The 18,432-nt window shown below is 46.1% G+C and overlaps 1 protein-coding gene across 4 annotated transcripts in view; it reads left to right on the top strand.

The window, feature by feature from the left end:
* The window catches only part of OTOP2 (otopetrin 2), a 142,167-nt gene extending 124,763 nt beyond the window's left edge, over window positions 1–17,404 (top strand). For all 4 annotated transcript variants that reach the window (XM_040331189.1, XM_040331190.1, XM_040331187.1 and 1 more), the window contains 5 exons: window positions 6,179–6,315; window positions 6,459–6,517; window positions 14,189–14,328; window positions 14,406–15,250; window positions 17,184–17,404. In XM_040331189.1, coding sequence (XP_040187123.1) covers window positions 6,179–6,315; window positions 6,459–6,517; window positions 14,189–14,328; window positions 14,406–15,250; window positions 17,184–17,354 — 1,352 coding nt within the window. In that variant the 3' untranslated portion in view covers window positions 17,355–17,404. The remainder of the gene's footprint in view (window positions 1–6,178; window positions 6,316–6,458; window positions 6,518–14,188; window positions 14,329–14,405; window positions 15,251–17,183) is intronic.
* The last annotated feature ends 1,028 nt before the right edge of the window (window positions 17,405–18,432 follow it).

Genomic DNA, 18,432 nt, shown 5'->3' with positions numbered 1-18,432 from the left:
ACGGGGATATCATACCGATACCGTCACACCTCCCATCAAGGCAGAGATTTTTTTTCTTCTATTTTTTGGGTCCGTCGGGCGGCGTGTCCACGATGGACATCGTGGGACACTTTTTTTTCTTTTTAATTAAAGGAATTGTCTAAAACTGTCTGTTGTGGTTTTTACTTTTTGACACTTTTTTTTGGTGAATGGGTAGAGGGACAATGTACCCGATACCCATTCACATGGGGGAGGGGGTCTGGGGGCCCCCTTACCAATTGTTGAATGATACCTTCCTAATGCCCTCAGGGGCCTGCGGTTAGTCAAATGCTTGTCAAGCAGTTATGGATGGGACAGGCGTTTAGATGCCATTTAGTGCTCCCACTGGCAGAGATGTTTGTAATGTTATTGTGTACAGTTACAATGGTTAATAAATTACAACCCATTAAAAAATATGGCTTTGCCCACTGCAAATTAATTAGCATCAGAGTCTTTATTGGGCCAGTCCCTTTTTAAAGTGGAATTAACCCCTGTATTGTGTGCCCTGAAAAAATCATCACACCTTTTTTAAACCTCACCCTGAGATTTTTAAACATTCTACTTGGTGGTAATAATCATGCCTACTGTGTTCTTTCATTTCAATTGTTTTCCACACTTCCCCTTAAGACTACACAATCTTTGAAAAATCATTTATTTTCATCTCTAAACCAGGCTTCTATTTTTCGGGCCATGTCATTGCTCAATTTTGTGTATGCACAGACCTAAATCAGCTAAGCCTCACTTTGAATGCAGAGTTGCCATGATGTCATAGCTCATCTTTGTCTTTTGCTTGAAAGTACTATCTGCAGGAGTAGAATTCCCTTTCAATGGATATTCTTATGTAGCGCCTGGTTACTTTAATGTACCGGTGCTATTTAAATTTAGAGGGGGATCAGAGTGTAGTTAGACTCTAAACCAAATTGTTATGTTCAAAACAGGGTCTCTGTCTCTGCTTGGCTGTGCTGTGGGCTCATTCTGTTGTACTGGGGTGTTCTTCCCACCCCAGTGCGATAGATTGCAGCAGTGGAGTCAAGGTTTGGGTGCTCTTCCCCAGCAGCCAATAAGGAGGGTTGAGCCTCGCTGTGCATGCTGGGGGAGGGTATTTATGGGGCAGACACCATTGGTTCTGGGTTCTTCTTCGTCCAGTGTGGCACCCACCTTTAGGGTGACCACATCACGGCGCTCTGGCCATGTTGGTCCGGAGCATTTGAGCAGCGACGGGGACCCAGTGATCGACTGGGTTCCCACCTCTGAGGATCCCAAGCGGTATAGCTGTACGGTGGGGAGTCCGTCTGAGGAGCGCCAATGAGAGGCTGGCGGTCCAAAAGGATTTCAACAAACCATCGGGAATCAAAGTAGCCGGACACTGAAGGATTGATCACCTGTCAGTCAGTATCTGGGCGACGTTAAGAAGGATATCCAGGCGTAATTCACTTAAGGAGGAATGCCGCCGTAACTACAATCAGAGAGGGCCTGTGGCAGAGGTGTCTCCCTGACGTTTATTCTAAGGAGGGTCTGTGGCAGAGACTTTTCCTCAAAGGTTCGAGCGATACTCTGGCTGCCAGGTCAGTGAGAGAGGCCTGTCCAGGTACGCTATTCCCACTCAAGCAGGAGTGGTGCAGAGAAGTGTTACACTTGGGAGCAGGACTGTTTCCCTATTGCTACGCCTGAATTTGCTATTCTCCTTCCTTCTTTCAACTCTACTTTCCTCACCACAAGTTATTTGTTTTTACCCAGCTGGGTAATAAAGAGCACAGCTAATAACACCTGTTGCGGACATTCCTTTACTTCTGCTATATGCACCATACACCCCTAGGAATTCAGAGGGGCCACGAGGAAAATGTGCCACCCAAAACAAACCAGCAGCTCCTCCGCGGGTAGTGCTACACTTATACATCTAAAAGCCCCATGACAAACACTTTTCACTTTTTTTACTCCAATCCAGCCCCAGACAAACTCTAGTTCATGAACTAATTCAAAAAAATTTAATTAGCTCTGCTTCAGCACCAGACAATGCATAGTTGCCAACATTTGAAAAAAAATTTCCAGGGACACTTTGCAGCACAGCTATTAAGCTCCCGAACAAGGTCGTGAACATGCCGCCGCGCTCGCGACCAATGGCTCCGCATCTAAAAGGGGACATACCTGGACGCCCATGTGCGCAGCCGTGCCATTCTGTCGCCGTACATAGTCTTGCGGCGGTTGGCACAGCATTGCCTGTGCCCAATACAGCCTGGCCTGCCTGTGCCCAATACAGCCTCACCTGTGGAGAGGAAGAGGCACCTGTGGAGAGGATCAGCAGAGAGCGGGATTGCCCGCTGTAATAGCTTTCATTTGAATTTCCCGTCTTCCCGGGGCTCATCGTCACATAGCCCCACCTCTTAGCCCAACGCCTTTGATGACGTCACATGTCCGACACTGGACCGGCGTTCTGTCGATCAAAGGTGCTGGACCAAGAGGTGGAGCTATGTGACATGAGCCCCGGGAACACTGGAAGTTCTAATGAAAGCTATTACAGCGGGCAATTCCACTCTCTGCTGACAGCTGGCCTCTTCCTCTCCTCTCTCTTCCCCTGGCTGGGAGACCATGCCGGCGATGCTCTTATCCTCACCGGGCGGCCCAGGGGTGGACTGACAACTCATGGGGCCCCCGGGCAATAGAAGACCATGGGGCCCCCGGGCAATAGAAGACCATGGGGCACACAGTAGGGCACATCAGGGAGTACACAGCACATCACAGGGCATGGGGCAGAGCACTGGGATCCTCCAGACACAGCACAGTGTCTCTCAGGGCAGCCGTGGGGGGAGAAGGCACAGGGGGACACTGTGGGGTGGGTTGGTGGAAGGCACAGAGGGACACTGTGGGGGGGGGGGTTAAGGCACAGGGGGACACGGTGGGTGGAGGACACTGTGGGGGGGTGTAAGGCACAGGGGGACACTGTGGGGGGTGTAAGCCATAGGGGGACACTGTGGTGGGTGTAAGGCATAGGGGGGGATGGTGGGGGGTGTAAGGCACAGGGGGACACGGTGGGTGGAGGAGAACACAGGGGGACACCGTGTGGGGGGGGGTGTAAGGCACAGGGGGACACTGTGGGGGGGTGGAGGACACAGGGGGACACTGTGAGGGGTGTAAGGCACAAGGGGACACGGTGGGTGGAGGAGGACATAGGGGGATACGGTGTGGGGGGTGTAAGGCACAGGGGGAGAGTGTGGGGGGAGTGAGGCACAGGGAGACGATGTGGGGGGTGCGCGGCACAGGGGGACAGTGTGGGGGGTGCGAGGCACAGGGGGGCGGTGTGGGGGGTGCGAGGCACCGGGGGGGCGGTGTGGGGGGTGCGAGGCACAAGGGGACGATGTGGGGGGTGCGAGGCACAGGGGGACAGTGTGGGGGGTGCAAGGCACAGGGGGACAGTGTGGGGGGTGCAAGGCACAGGGGGACGGTGTGGGGGGTGCGAGGCACAGGGGGACGGTGTGGGGGGGTGCGAGGCACAGGGGGACGGTGTGGGGGGTGCGAGGCACAGGGGGACGGTGTGGGGGGTGCGAGGCACAGGGGGAAAGTGTGGGGGTGTAAGGCACAGGGGGATAGTGTGGGGGGTGTAAGGCACAGGGGGATAGTGTGGGGGGTGTAAGGCACAGGGGGATAGTGTGGGGGGTGTAAGGCACAGGGGGACGGTGTGGGGGGTGTGAGGCACAGGGGGACGGTGTGGGGGGTGTAAGGCACAGGGGGATAGTGTGGGGGTGTAAGGCACAGGGGGGTAGTGTGGGGGTGTAAGGCACAGGGGGATAGTGTGGGGGTGTAAGGTACAGGGGGATAGTGTGGGGGTGTAAGGCACAGGGGGATAGTGTGGGGGTGTAAGGCACAGGGGGATAGTGTGGGGGTGTAAGGTACAGGGGGATAGTGTGGGGGTGTAAGGTACAGGGGGATAGTGTGGGGGTGTAAGGCACAGGGGGACAGTGTGGGGGTGAGAGAGAGAGGGTGGTGGATGAGAGAGAGAGAGGGTGGATGAGAGAGAGAGAGAGAGAGAGAGGGGGGGTGGGTGGGAGAGAGGGGGATGTAAAAGAGAGAGAGAGAGAGAGAGAGAGAGAGAGAGAGAGAGAGAGAGAGAGAGAGAGAGAGAGAGAGAGAGAGAGAGAGAGAGAGGGGGGGTGGGTGGGAGAGAGGGGGATGTAAAAGAGAGAGAGAGGGGGATAGATGAGAGAGGGAGATGGATGGGAGAGAGAGAGGGGGTGAGTAAAAATTGACCCCCTAGCCTGGCCTGCGGTCCTTCCTGTCCTAGCCCCTGTCTGTAGTGGGTAGGTGTGTGATGCACCTACCTCCCCCCCATCCTCGTCCCCTGGGCACTCGGCCAGACCATCTTTCTTCCTGATGACAGGCAGTCACAGCTGGGACTGGGAGCCGACGTGGAGGTGGTGTACATGCTCTGGGAGGTGCCGGGGATGCCGCGCTTACTGCTGCTCAGCCTCAGGTCAGGGTGGCGATTCTCCCACTCCCTCTCGTTGCTGTTTCTTCAAGCCAGCCTCACACTTGACTCGGAGCTCAGCTGTGTTGGACCCCAGCCTCCCAGGAGCAGTAGCGCGGAGGAGGAAGTAAAATCCTTCATGTGCCTCGCTTTCAATGCTGATGGGGGGTTGCAGCCGTGACGTCACTGGTTGCTACACGCCAAGCGGCACAGGCGTTAGCAACCAGGGCAGGGGAAGACTAGCCAGCAGCGCAGCTCCACCCACCTCGTCCCTCCAGCGTGGCTCGGGACTGCAGTCAGATTTTCGGGGGGAACCTTCAGGGGTGGACTGAGCTGACCGCCCCCCCCCTGATCCTCACTCAGCTGCGGGCCCCCCTGATCCTCCTTAAGCGGCGGCCCCCCTGATCCTCATTCAGCGCCGCGGACAGCTGCGGCGGCCAATGTTGTTTCGGTCTGCGTTCCTTCCCCACTAGCCGGGACAAGTCCCGGCAGGCTAAATTGGCCGGGAATAGGTCCTATTTGACGGGACTGTCCCGTTAAAAACGGGACAGTTGGCAAGTATGACAATGGAGCCAGGCCTGATCTTCAGATCCAGGCCCTGCCAACACTAGGTGATGCACAGCATAGAGTCATGTAACAAGAGGCCAAAGACCTGCTCATAGCATAGTAAAATGACTTGTCAATAAGGCTACAGAGGATTGTGTATTACGCTGTGTTACAGTGGTGTGCGCTTAAAAAAAACAAGTGCATGCGGTACTTTTTTCAGTGCAGCGGATTGCAATGCACCCCCCTGCATTGCAACACTGCTGTGTGAAAAGAACTTATTGAAATGTCAATTGTTTCAGGTCAATAAAGTTCTAACAAACAAAGTAAACATTGTGATGCACCAGGATCAATGTATGGGCATTGTTTTTTCCAGCACACACCAGCGGTCGGGTGATTAGCAATAAAATAAAATGTACAGCATTTCTGAAAAACGATACTGTTGCTGCATATTGTAACATGACAGAAATGCTGTATGTTAATGCAGAAATGTATTATTTGGCTAAACATACAATGTAATGATCATTTTTGTTCAATGTATCAATGATTTTCAAGCTACTAGCACGCCTGGCATCTGCTTAAAAGTGCTCCATTTTACCCTTTGAATATACTGTGTTTCCCCGAAAATAAGCCCGGGTCTTATATTAATTATGCCAACAAAAGACACAGTAGGGCTTTTTTTCAGGGTAGGTCTTACTATGTAATGTGATGTCTTCTCTCCCCCTCCCCGCCTGTCAAGAATCCCCAGTGTGAACTGAGTTAAAATGCTTGTAAAATCCTACAATCCACTCTATTACAGTATTATATAATGTACAATGTGTGTGTTTCTGTAATATAATTGTGCCAAATACCTTTGTTATAGAGCCGCTCTCTGCTTCTGTTACCCGCCGGAGCTCTCTTCCCCCGCAATTATATTACAGAAACACACACATTGTACATTATATACTACTATAATAGAGTGGATTATAGGATTTTACAAGTATTTTTAACTAGGGCTTATTTTCAGGGTAGGGCTTATATTGCAGCCCTCCTGGAAAATAACGCTAGGTCTTATTTTCAGGGTAGGTCTTATTTTTGGGGAAACAGGGTATGTAATTGAGGTCTTTAGTATTATACAAAATCCATGGAGGTCATTGTTTCTCCTCTTTCTTTTCGCAGGTGGTCTGGTGTTTTTTGGTATCTGCAGTCTAGTTTTAGATGTATTTAAGATTGGATATTACATAAGCTACATTGATTGTGAGTCGCCAATTAAACTCATTCATCCAATGGTGCAGAGCGCATTCATCATCCTCCAGGTAAAAATCTTAAGAAGCCACACTTAGCCTTTTCTTGCATTATCTAGGTTTTGTCTTCTTGGTCAAACTATTTTATACCTTGTCCATAAATCCTTTGCATATTTAGAAATACGTATTAATACACATTCTGTTATATCTTTCAGACATATTTCCTCTGGGTGTCCAGCAAACACTGTGTTCAGATTCACACTAATATTTCCAGGTAAAGCTATTCTTTGATGAGAAATATCCATAATACATTGAGTCTTGATACTCCTACCACTGCTTTATCAGTTAAAGGGAACCATTCTAATAGGAGCGACTCAAGTCGCTTTGATTTAGAAAAAGGTTCCTGTACCCCTGTGTGAACGGGGGTCCAGCTAGGGACTGCAAGTGACTGCGCCAACAAACCTTTCACATCTTGGTCCCTCACAGCCCATCCAGAGCAATGACCTTTATTTAACACTGGAGAGAGAGTATGTAGACAGGAAATGGCTAAAAGAGATCTTAATGTTTGAGATCCAACAAAAGGTTAAACAGTATTTCCTTCTTTTTTGGAGAGCTTTCTTCTCAATCTACCTAATAGGAAGCAAAGGACATTTTCCCTAAATGGGATACAGACAGCAACTCAAAAACAAAAAAAGTTAGGCCCCTTTCACACCTGCGGACCATTCAGATCCGCCTGTCAGTTTTTACAGGTGGATCTGAACGGTCGCTCCATGTATCTCTATGGAGCGTCGGATGTCAGCGGTGACATGCCCGCTGACACCCGATCAGCCCTGATCCTCTCCGCTAAAATTTGACAGATGCAAACCCTATTTTGCATCCGTCTGGCGGACCAGATCGGATGAAAACGAACAGACGGTTAGTTTTCATCCGATCCCCCATAGAGGAGAGCGGAGATCTGACAGGGTAGTCCCTGCACAGTGTGCAGAGACAGACCTGCCATCTGCCGGTGCAGCGGGGATCAACGGAGCGATCCCCCGCTGAGCAAGCAGACTTTTAAAAATGGATCCTCGTGGGATCCGCATGTTTGAAAGTGGCCTTATTGCTGTGTAGCGCTACACAGAATATACACAGTTCCAAAATGCAGGTATCGCAAACAATTTCTCCTCTCTGGCTCACTTAGCACTAATTCACAGTCTTTATACTTGATTGCAGCCAGTGCAGGTTGTTATAGTGAAATCCCGGTCAAGCCTCTGCATGCAGCGCTATCCCCTAGAGGCCAACTTGATTTTTGGGTCCCCCTATTCCTGCACAGCCAGGCAACATGCATTTTCCAACTTCCCCACAGAGTCAGTAACCAGTCCATGGACTTGTTTTTTGTTGTTTTGTTGAGGGGAAACTTGGATAGGGATGAGGGATTATGGGATGCCAAATTTGAACTTGGTGGAACAACAAGGATAAACATCCTTCTCTATGTACACAAAAATGGATCCTGGACTACACTCCCTCCAGAATAATGCCAGACTATCAATAGGTCAATAGCAGAGTTTCTCTTTCAGAAGCGCTATGTTCCCTTGATGAAATATAGCAAAGTCCCAACATATACAGGAGCTCTATGTCCCCTTGGTGAAACTCACAAAGTCCCAGCAGTTGCAGAAAATACCAGCCATCATGGCTGCCTTGAAAGTGTCCCAGAGCAAGGGATTTAGGTTAGCTGTGACACTGTCCCAATGAAAGCTTGCTGGCTATTGCATCTGGCAGCCTTCTCCCATATTGGCCCTAGGGGTGATAGGTAGAGGTTCTCACATTGTCCCTTATGGATCCTGCTGCCTTGGTTAATACTGCTGTTTAGGCCTCCTGCTGTACAGGTCTTACCATGCTAGACAGGGTGTCTCCTGGATGAGAATGAAGGTGGAGAAGATCCCTCTCTTTAGCTTCCTCTCCTACCTTCCTCAACTCCAGCTTGGAGACAAAGCCCTCCCAGCCCTAGGGTCCCCTCCCGGGTAGGGTGACCACATTTTTTAAACTACCATTCAGGGACGCCCCCCTCCCAAAAATCAGCTTGTGCTGTAACGAATCACAGCACAGTGTTTGGACACAAGAGGTGGGTTTTATGATTTCTCCAATCACAAGCAGGGGGCAGGGATTGTACTCCTCCAGGCATTCCCGGCCAGGACAAATACTGTCAGTGAGTAAAGCGGTGATGTGGCAGCCTTTTTTGGGGGCATCAGATTGGCCCGGGGGTATGCGGGACTGTCCCGGGCAATCTGGGACACGTGGTCACCCTACTCCTGGGACTCATAATCCTCAGCACTCCATCTTCCACCCAACAAAAACAAACCCACCCCCCCTTGCTGGCCAGGCTCCTCTATATTTATGGACCTGTCTTACCACTCTGCCTGGCCTCCTGCCTGGGGAATGGCCAGACTCCCAAAAAATATTCAGATCCTTGCCTCTGTATCTCTGCCCACTAGTTTCCATGGACCTCCAGAACCAGGAGGAAGCGATAGAGGCCTGGTCTGCAGAGCCTGCCAGCCTGACCTTAAAGTGGATGTAAACCCCCCATACACCAAGTGAAGTGAACAGCCTCAGATAATGTACAGAGATTAACCAAATTTCCCTACATAGGTTTTAAATGTATATCTGTTGTGTTCACATTTATATACTGTTTAGAAAGTTGAGATCGTGTTAGGAGATTTTCTCTTCCTGGTTAACACAGAGTGTGATGTCTGGGCATACAGCCTAGATAGTTAACATTGCTGATTGGAGGAAAGGCACACACCCCCTCTCGTCATAGGCAGAGACTCTCAGAGCTGTTTTGTAATAGGAGCTGCTCTCTGCTACTCTATTTTAGCAACCTCCTTTAACAAAAGATTCAGGCTGCTTTTGTCAGGAGTTCTCAGGCTGATAAGGCTGGGTTCACACTACGATTTTCCCGTCCGTCAGCCGCATACGATTTCAGTATTGAAAACGTACGGGCCCGTACGGGAAAACGCATACATAGACAATGCATTGCAAATCGTATGCACTCAGATGCATCCGGGTGCGTACGATTTGCTTGCAAAACGTTTTTTAACAGTACGCAAAACCGTGTTCAACCACGGTTTTGCGGCCGTTTTTGAAACCGTATGGCAAACGCATACGTTTTTTTTTAACATTAAAGTCAATGGAAAACACACATATGTGCGGTTCCATACGTTTACGTCCGTTTCAGCCGCATACGTTTTTTCATATAAATCGTATGCGGCTGATGGACGGGAAAATCGTAGTGTGAACCCAGCCTAACAGAGGAACAGAGACGAGAGCTATAAGACTTGGCTCATTGAAAAGAGATAACAAAATACTGCAGATATATGTGCCCAGCTCAAATTTCATGAATTGGGTTTAAATCCACTAGGATGCATTAAGGTGAAAAAAACTAAAAAAACCTTTACAACCCTTTGAAAGATAGATTTAGAATAGATGCTGGATTCTGTGAGTATGAAACCCACACAAATCTTTTGCATTTTGGTCAACTTACTGTTGCATACATTATATATTTATATATATATATATATATATATATATATATATATATATATATATATATATATATATATGTGTGTAGCACTAACCCTGAAGGAGCTGCTGGTTTGTTTGGGTGGCACATTTACCTCGTGGCTCTTCCGAATTCCTAGGGGTGAATGGTGCATATAGCAATAGTAAAAGGAATGTCCGCAACAAGTGTCTTTTGCTATGCTCTTTATTACCCAGCCGGGTAAAAACAATAAAACTTGTGGTGAGGAAAGTATAGTTGAAGGAAGAAGAATAGCAAATTCAGGCGTAGCAATAGGGAGACAGTCCTGCTCCCACGTCTAACACTTCTCTGTGCCACTCCTGCTTGAGTGGGAATAGCGTACCTGGACAGGCCTCTCTCACTGACCTGGCAGCCAGAGTATCGCTCAAACCTTTTTTGAGGAAAAAGTCTCTGCCACAGACCCTCTGCCACACTGGAAGAAGACCCAGACTCAATGGCGCCTGTCCCATAAGTACCCTCTCCCAGCATGCCCAGTGAGGACACTCCCTCCTGATCGGCTGCTGGAAAAGAACACCCAAGTCTCGACTCTGCTGCTGCCACCTGTCGCCCTGGGGTGGGATAGCACCCCAGTAACAACAGAATGAGCCCACAGCACAGCCAAGCTGAAACAGAGACCCTATTTGAACATTGTAATTTGGATCAGAGTCATTAGTACTCTGATCGCCCTCTAAATTTCAATAGCACCGGTACTTGGAAGTAACCAGGTGCTACACACTCCCCCCGCCTGAATAGACACTGTCCTCAGTCTCTCAACATAAAGGTATTCAAGCCTGAATACCGGACGTGAATCTGCATTGCATTACAAAAGGAAAGTAGGAATGAAAATAGAAATTTACAAATATTTTAAAACATCAATTTGTGCACTTATGTACAGTGATCCATAGTCAATTTTTCACACTCCTAACTATCTATCCTTCCCCATACTCTGACAGTTCTTGATAGTTGGTCAACCACCTGCAAAACAAAAATTGGAAAAGAAAAACATATACAAATGCACATTATTTATGCATATACAGTCACTGAGGTTGGAACTGAAGCTGCACCTTCCCCAGTAAAGGTGAAGCCTCTTTTCCTTCCAAAGGGACACATTCAAAGTAAGTGCTGAGATATATACTTTTTTTTTCTCTGAACTGCAAGTTTAAGGAGAAATAACTATATCCAATTGTCTCTCTGCTCTGGTAGAAGCTGCAGAACACTGCCCCTAGCGGTCATTGGGCTGGTACTACCAGGGTAAGGCAGTTCACGCTCAATTAGAGCAAACAAGAGAAGAGAGAAAAAAAAACGTTCCTTTCTGCCTTTCTTTTTCTTCTTGCTGATGATGAAGTCGTTGGGACCCTATCCTTACTAACTAATATCCCCCCAAAATTCTGCACATACGTTTCAAATGTGGATCCGGCAAGGATAAAAACAAAACTGGAAAGGGTGGCTCCCCCCTCGGGACTTCAAAGCAGCAGCTGACAACGAATAGCAATTGTAGACAAATGTCCTACTTGTAGAACCTTGGGTCAGGCAAAGTGATGATGTCTCCTCTCTTATTTGTAGTGGTAATGGAGAAAACTGGTTCTCAAATGTCCCGGAAAAGTGAATCAACTTTGTCACTGAAGATGTACCGACCGGGACTCCAGTCCTTCAGGCAGCCTTCAAACCTTTGGCCAACACAAATGAACGCATATTCAGTATCGCGGTCAGTCTTTTGGTACTCCCAAGTATTCCCAAATGGCATCCTTGTACCAACCCTCTCTCATTCCTTCAATTTTGGGCATGAGGGCTGGAGGCACATAGGGATATTCCCACCCGTAGTCCATGGCCACCTTTTTCATAAGGATGCGTTGCAGGCGGGCCAGTTTCGGCAAGGTACGGGGGTGTCTGAGTCCTAACAGGACAATAGCGTCAGGCGTTCTCTTCAACACAGGCAAGGCAGCGGGTATGGGGTTAAACTTTGTAACAAAACTGGTACTTGGCACCTCAATGCCCCATGTCAGCTGCGGGACATCCGTAAATGGTGCGGCATCCCTAGAGCATCTCTTGTGTTTACGGAATTTGGAAGCACGGGAGGTTCTGCCCCATTGTGGCTCAGGCAGCTCCGGCTCAAACCATTTGTCATCCCCAACATCAGACGAAGAGTCAATATCAGAAGTGTCATACTCTTCCGCAGGCAGGCATACACATTCTCCAGCAAAGGTACTGACTTTGTCATGCGTAATGACAGGTGGGTCTCGACCACAGCCATGGGAGACTCCGACGGGGCCCATCTTTCCAACAGTGTGCCAAACAGAGACCACATTGGTAACCGCTGTCTCTCTTGCGGCATCCACTTTCAGAACAGGCACACACTTTTTGTCTTCAGCATCGTTTACCTCCGGTGACACGATCGGGGTAGCAGCCGATGGCAAAGTCAATGTAGATGAGACAGTCACTATCTCCGGATCAGCAATCGCAGCAGTGGAAGAGGGTTCCGGCCATGGGGCCTCTTCTTCCGCGGTCACTGTCCCAGTGATCCAATCCACCTTGTACTCCCGGGGAGATTCAGTCGGTGGCTCCACTTAGAACAAGTAGTCCCGGCACTTCTTGCACCGGGCAAAAGGCAAAATCCGGACGGCCAGCTCCGAACAGCGGGGGAAGGACAGTCCGTGGGCCTCCACGCTACCGCTGGAAAACAAGACAAACTTTCCCTGTCCTGCCTCTCCATCTCACGATCGCGGGCCACCAGCAAACATCGTGTTTGCGGGACCCGCGACCACGCTCCCGTGGTGTGCGTGCTCCGTCAGCGGCGCGCCCGCAAATTCAAAGGGACGTACAGGTACGCCCATTTGCCTGTACGAGCCATTGTGCAGACGTATATGTGTGTACGGCGGTCGGCAAGTGGTTAAAACACAGTAAATCAAATCCTTTTAGATTTCAGCAAGTCTGCAGCCCATAAACCATAGGAGGGGGTTAATGGGCTGCAAATTTGATGTAATATTAGTATGTGATCTACTGTAATTTGGAGGTGTTTTAAAACACTTGATTTATGGTACATTTTAGGATAATCCTTTATACATACTGTATATATATGTGGTCTTCATAGTTTATGTAATAAATATGCTATTTATTTATTATTAATATGAATATACTAAGGGAAGAATTATGATACCGGTGTTCCTTACCTAAGAAGAATGGGAGCTCAGGTACTTTTATGCCTGCTCTGCTGCAGTGCTGCGTATGTGCTGTGGCCATAGAAATGCAAAGGGTTCCTCAACTGAGTCTCTGACTGGCTGTAATTTGGATGTAAGGCCCATTTCACACGGGGCATGTGAGGTGCGGTGGCGGTATAGCGGCGTGATTTTTAGCGCTGCTATACCGTCGTATTTAACATGATATTCGGCCACTAGTGGTGCAGTTTCCCTTTGATTTCAATGGGAAGGAGCGGTAAGCACCCCGCTCCTATACCGCTCCAAAGATGCTGCTTGCAGGAGATTTATTTTCCTCCTGCCAGCACATCGCCTCAGTGTGAAAGCCCTCGGGCTTTCACACTGAGAATGCTGGGGCAGGATTATTTCAGGCGTTATTTATGCGCTAGTTTTAGTGCTAAAATGCCTGAAATATGCCTCAGTGTAAAAGGGGCCTTACAGTCTTTTATTATTGGTTGAGCCTGAGATAGCTCTTTGACTACCATAGTTAAAGAGCTATCATAGATTCAACCAATAATCAGACAATCGGATACTCTGGCTGTGAATAACAAGGAGCCCTTACTAATCTGACGCAGCAGAGTGGTCAGCCTCTAACCCTAACATAACCATGCATTACATAAGGGTTATTGACTGTCCTCTCTGCTGTAAGTACATCAGACCCAGCACACTTGGGAGAGCACAGGACCAATTTCTGCACCCCTCCAAATGTTGTGCCTGGGGTGACCGCCCCAGCTGCCAAGCCCCACCCTACGTCAGTGCTCCTTATCCAGTTTGGGTTCCATCAGACCTTATTAATGCCACATTGATGTCTTTATGAAGAAACTGATTAGATGTCTTTATGAAGAAATGTAATCCATTAGTTGACTAACTGAAGGCAGACTGTGCACAAACAAAAATGCATTTTTTTTCTCGATTTTTTGGTACTTGGTTGGGTAATCTTTACAAAGTGAAGCTGGTGTTCACCACATTCACTAAGCCCTGGGGAAAACAAGTGCAACTGCACTTGCAAAGTGCATAGTCTATTTGCCTTTAGTAAATCCACCCCACAACGATTTATAAGGAGGAAAGCCTGAACTGGTGTGGTCACCTTTAATAGATGTTCTGGATTAAATTTGATAATAATAGAAGTGATACAAGTTATGATAATGTTGACTAATATATTAGTGAACTAATGTGGTATATATTTTTTTTTTTACTACAGATATGGCCTTATGTTGGTTCTTATAACTAACCTCAGTATCTGGATGGCTGCAGTAACAGATGAGTCTGTTCACCAGACTAAAGATTTGGAGGATGACTTAAAGGTGTTAACCAGCACAAATGGATACCATGAAACTAAAGGTATGAAACAACTATTATGGGGAAACTAATTACAGAATCTATTTCCATCATTTAACTGTCCTGTGATTCTTTTGTAGATTCTGATGGAGCACATGGCCATACCTGCCGCTGCAGTAATCATTTGTGCCACATCTTTCAGACAGGATACTACTACCTTTATCCATTCAACATAGAGTACAGCCTGTTTGCTTCAGCCATGACATATGTTATGTGGAAGAACGTAGGACGCCAGATGGATGACACCATGCCTTGCCACCGTCGTCTAAGTCCTTGCTTCTGCTTTCATAGTATTTTTGTGGGCCTTATCACAGGATGCATAGTCCTTCTTGGTGGAATTGTGGCTCTTGTTACATACAAGGTTAAAGTAAACCTAGCAGATAAAAGCTACCGGGCTCATATTATGTTCTATTCATTTAACATTGTGGTCCTCAGCCTTATGTCAATGGGCTCACTTGCTGGGTCAATTATATACCGATTTGACAAAAGACACATAGATGGTCATAAAAACCCAACGCGTACTTTAGATGTTGCTTTGCTCCTTGGTGCAGCATTGGGCCAGTATTGTATATCATACTATTCCATTGTAGCGATGGTGGCCACCACTCCAGGGGAGCTGCTCAATGTTTTGAATTTTTTTTACTCCCTCCTTATGATTGTACAACTTACACTACAGAATACCTTTATTATTGAAGGACTTCATCGAGAGCCATTCATAGATGAGGCTGAGGAGCTACCAAAAGAACTTGTTTACGCAAATGAAGCGATAGCTTCTACACTGCCTGATGGAGTATCTCTAGAATCCGCGTTATCTGTAACACACAATACTGAGAATACAATGCACAATGCAGAAAATCACCCATGGAATTTAAAAAGAAGACTTATTCAGGAAATATCACTTTTTCTGCTGCTGTGCAATGTTATAGTAAGTGCTGATAAATTTTAAATGAATTTTTGTAACATTAAGGCCATTACTGGTAACTTGACAACCATTTTGTAGAGTTGTATCTGATGACGCATGTATGTTCTTTTTTAAACTTCTGTAAAATGTTTAGTCTACAACTTTTTTTTAAAGTGTATGTAATATCTAAAGCGTTTCAGTTTTGGATAGAGTGAGGAAGTCAGTCCAGTCAGTGTATTTTTTGCTGTCTTTCTTTCCATTGGGTTGAGTTTCTTTAATTTCCTAACCCAAATATGCCCTAGGAAATGACAAGAAATATCCACAAATTTAGCAGAATTAGTTAGTTGTCACCAGAACAGAGGTAACCACACCACATGGACAGTTAGAATATGTAAAAATCTATCTAGAGAGAAAAAAAAATGAGGGCCTAATCCTTCACTTCATCACCCAGAACATACACATTAATAACTAGATGATGTTAACAAGTATGGAGTGTTATATCCGTTGGGACTGCCAGTGAACTGTGATTGGCCCAATCAACTTTAAAGGGAAAACATAATTTGGCTAAATATATTTCCTGCACAGATGTCTACGAAAATTGCGGCCGAAATCGGGACTGCCAGCGAGAGTGAAATCGTGCGAGTTCAGCTGAACTCGAACGGCTTCACTCCCGCAGCCCAGTGTGAACCTGGGCTAAATGTCACTATTTTCTATACTTGCATAGGATCACTTATAAAATCTTTATTTTAGAACTAATCTTTAAACACAGGAAGTTTCCTGGACAATGTTGGATGAGCATATTCCACTCAGATGTATGAAGTAGAGATGGTGAGGTGCATGTCTCTGCTCTGATCATTCAGCTGGGTGTGCTTAAAGATTAAAAAATTATAATCACTTAACACCATAAAAAGAAAAGAATTGAGGAAAATGTGCAGTCAACTGACTATTTTCTAGACATGAAAATAATAGCTACATAGACAATAAAGCCCTTTTAAAGCAAAATAAATAAAAAAACGACCCCCTCGCTTCCAAGCACCTTCTAGCACCTAACTGACCCTTCTGGGCAGTAAAATAGGCGGTTGAGTAAATGGGGCCATCCCACAACCGCTAGGCTTGTAGTTGTACTAATGGATAGGCAAAATAGCAATGCACTTCCTGGTATGTGTGCCTAGACCTTTCTGTGCTTAGCGCCTCATAGCTGTACATCTACAGTGTGTGAGGCTAGTCTCAGAAGACTTGGAGAGTGCTCTCCTTACTGGAGGCTATGAAATGAGAGAACAATATCATGCCTTTACCAATCTGGTCACTTTCACACCTAAAGAGAAGAAGACATGGTAAGTCAGTAAAGGGGAAAGATCACCTTCAGAGAGATCAGACCACAGTCAAATGGGTTAATAATCTACCATTCCTATCACAGTCATACATGCAATGTGGAAAAGTTGGGTCAAAGCCAGTTCAAGTTACTGTACATTTTTGAGCTGTGAAAGAAAACCAGGGTAACAAAATGAGAACACAGACACGTGGCACCCATGGCATAAGCTGCTTCCCATTGGTATCTCCTTAGTGTAGACTTTTCAAATTCCGCTCTCAAGTGTCACCAACAGTGTAGATTTTGCTAGTAATCCAACATATTCCCAAGAAGGACTGGATTTATAAGCAAGCACTGCGGGCCTTTGACTCTAGGCTACAGAGGCACAATTTCCCTGCATGCTGGCCACATTTTTTTCCCTTGATCAGTAGATGTTCAGTTCTTCCCTGTAAACTTATTTTTACTCCAAGTATTCTAAGTCAGGTTAGGATAAGTAAAACAAGAATGATTAGTACAAGACATAAAAGACTAATGCCCTTTTACCTAATGCTATAATATATGTATTTGCTACTGGTCTTTCCAGTATTAAAAATGTAATTTTCCAGATTAATATTTCTAATTCTATGTCTTCTATCAATCCTTTCACAGCTTTGGCTCATGCCAGCCTTTGGTGCGCGCCCTCAATTAAAGAACAATCTAGAGTTGAAGTTCTATGGACCTACAGTGTGGACTATAATCACCAATATCAGCCTTCCCTTTGGCATTTTCTACCGCATGCATGGAGCTGCTAGTCTTTTGGAAGTATTTAGAATGTCCTAACTCATGAAAGACTAAGAATACACTGTAAAAAAAAAAAAAAAGATATGGAATATACCTAGATTGTACAAATGAGGCAACATATAAAATATCCGAAGGGGAAGAAACTCAAGACTGAAGACCAAGACAATATTTCAGCTCACCGTGTCCTACAATCTGTAATTATTAAATATATTTATTTTAATGTATTTATAGATAAGTCAGAATATCCACTTTGTTTTTTTTCTGAGAAGTCTGGGAAAATGGAGAAATTCTTAAATGAAGGTTGCCAGTAGCAAACTATTTCACCTAAATGTTTTAACTTTGAAAATGTAGTGGATAATTGAATTTCTTTTTTGAGGAACACCCAGTGTTCATTTATTCTGTGTTTATACACCAGACATGTACATCTCTTGATCTGCTCATTGGCGTATCATCATTATCAGTTGCTGAGCATTTGCTGCACAATGTAAATCCTGTCGTAACTAACCTGTACCCATTGTCTTGTGTATTATGAAGTCTCAGCGTATTTCTTCCACAATTATTTTTATTTGTTTTTTGAAACAGTCATACAAAATACAGAGAATGTCTATATGTGCTTTTGCACTGTACATTTTATAACAGATGTGACATAATAGGGTTCATTTACTACAGGAAACTTAACTGTGCACTTCGCAAGTGCAGTCGCACTCTGCAGCTGGCAGTTGCTCCAGAGCTTAGTAAATGAGGAGGGGGGGCTCTGCTGACTCCATCATCCAATCATGTGCAAGCAAAATTATATATATTTTTTAAATGTTCTTGCATGTGATTGGGTATTCTTTGTAAAGTAATGTTTTAAAGTGGTTGTAAACCCACTCTGACAACTTGCACCCACAGGTAAGCCTAGTTTAAGGCTTACCTGTAGGTGCAAGAAATATCTCCTTAACCTACACGGTTAAGGAGTTATTTGCAGAAAACACTGCACCGATATCTAATGCGCATGTGATGCATACTATGCATACTAGCTCATTATGCCTTTCTCTTGCAGGGTTTTTTTTGTAGGAAAATAATCGGGTTTACTTCCTCTTTAACCCATTTACTAAGCTATGCAGCAACTATAGTT

This window comes from Rana temporaria, chromosome 12 (genome assembly GCF_905171775.1).
Source record: "Rana temporaria chromosome 12, aRanTem1.1, whole genome shotgun sequence".
Lineage (NCBI taxonomy): Eukaryota > Metazoa > Chordata > Amphibia > Anura > Ranidae > Rana > Rana temporaria.
This window is presented reverse-complemented; position numbering and strand designations above follow the sequence as displayed.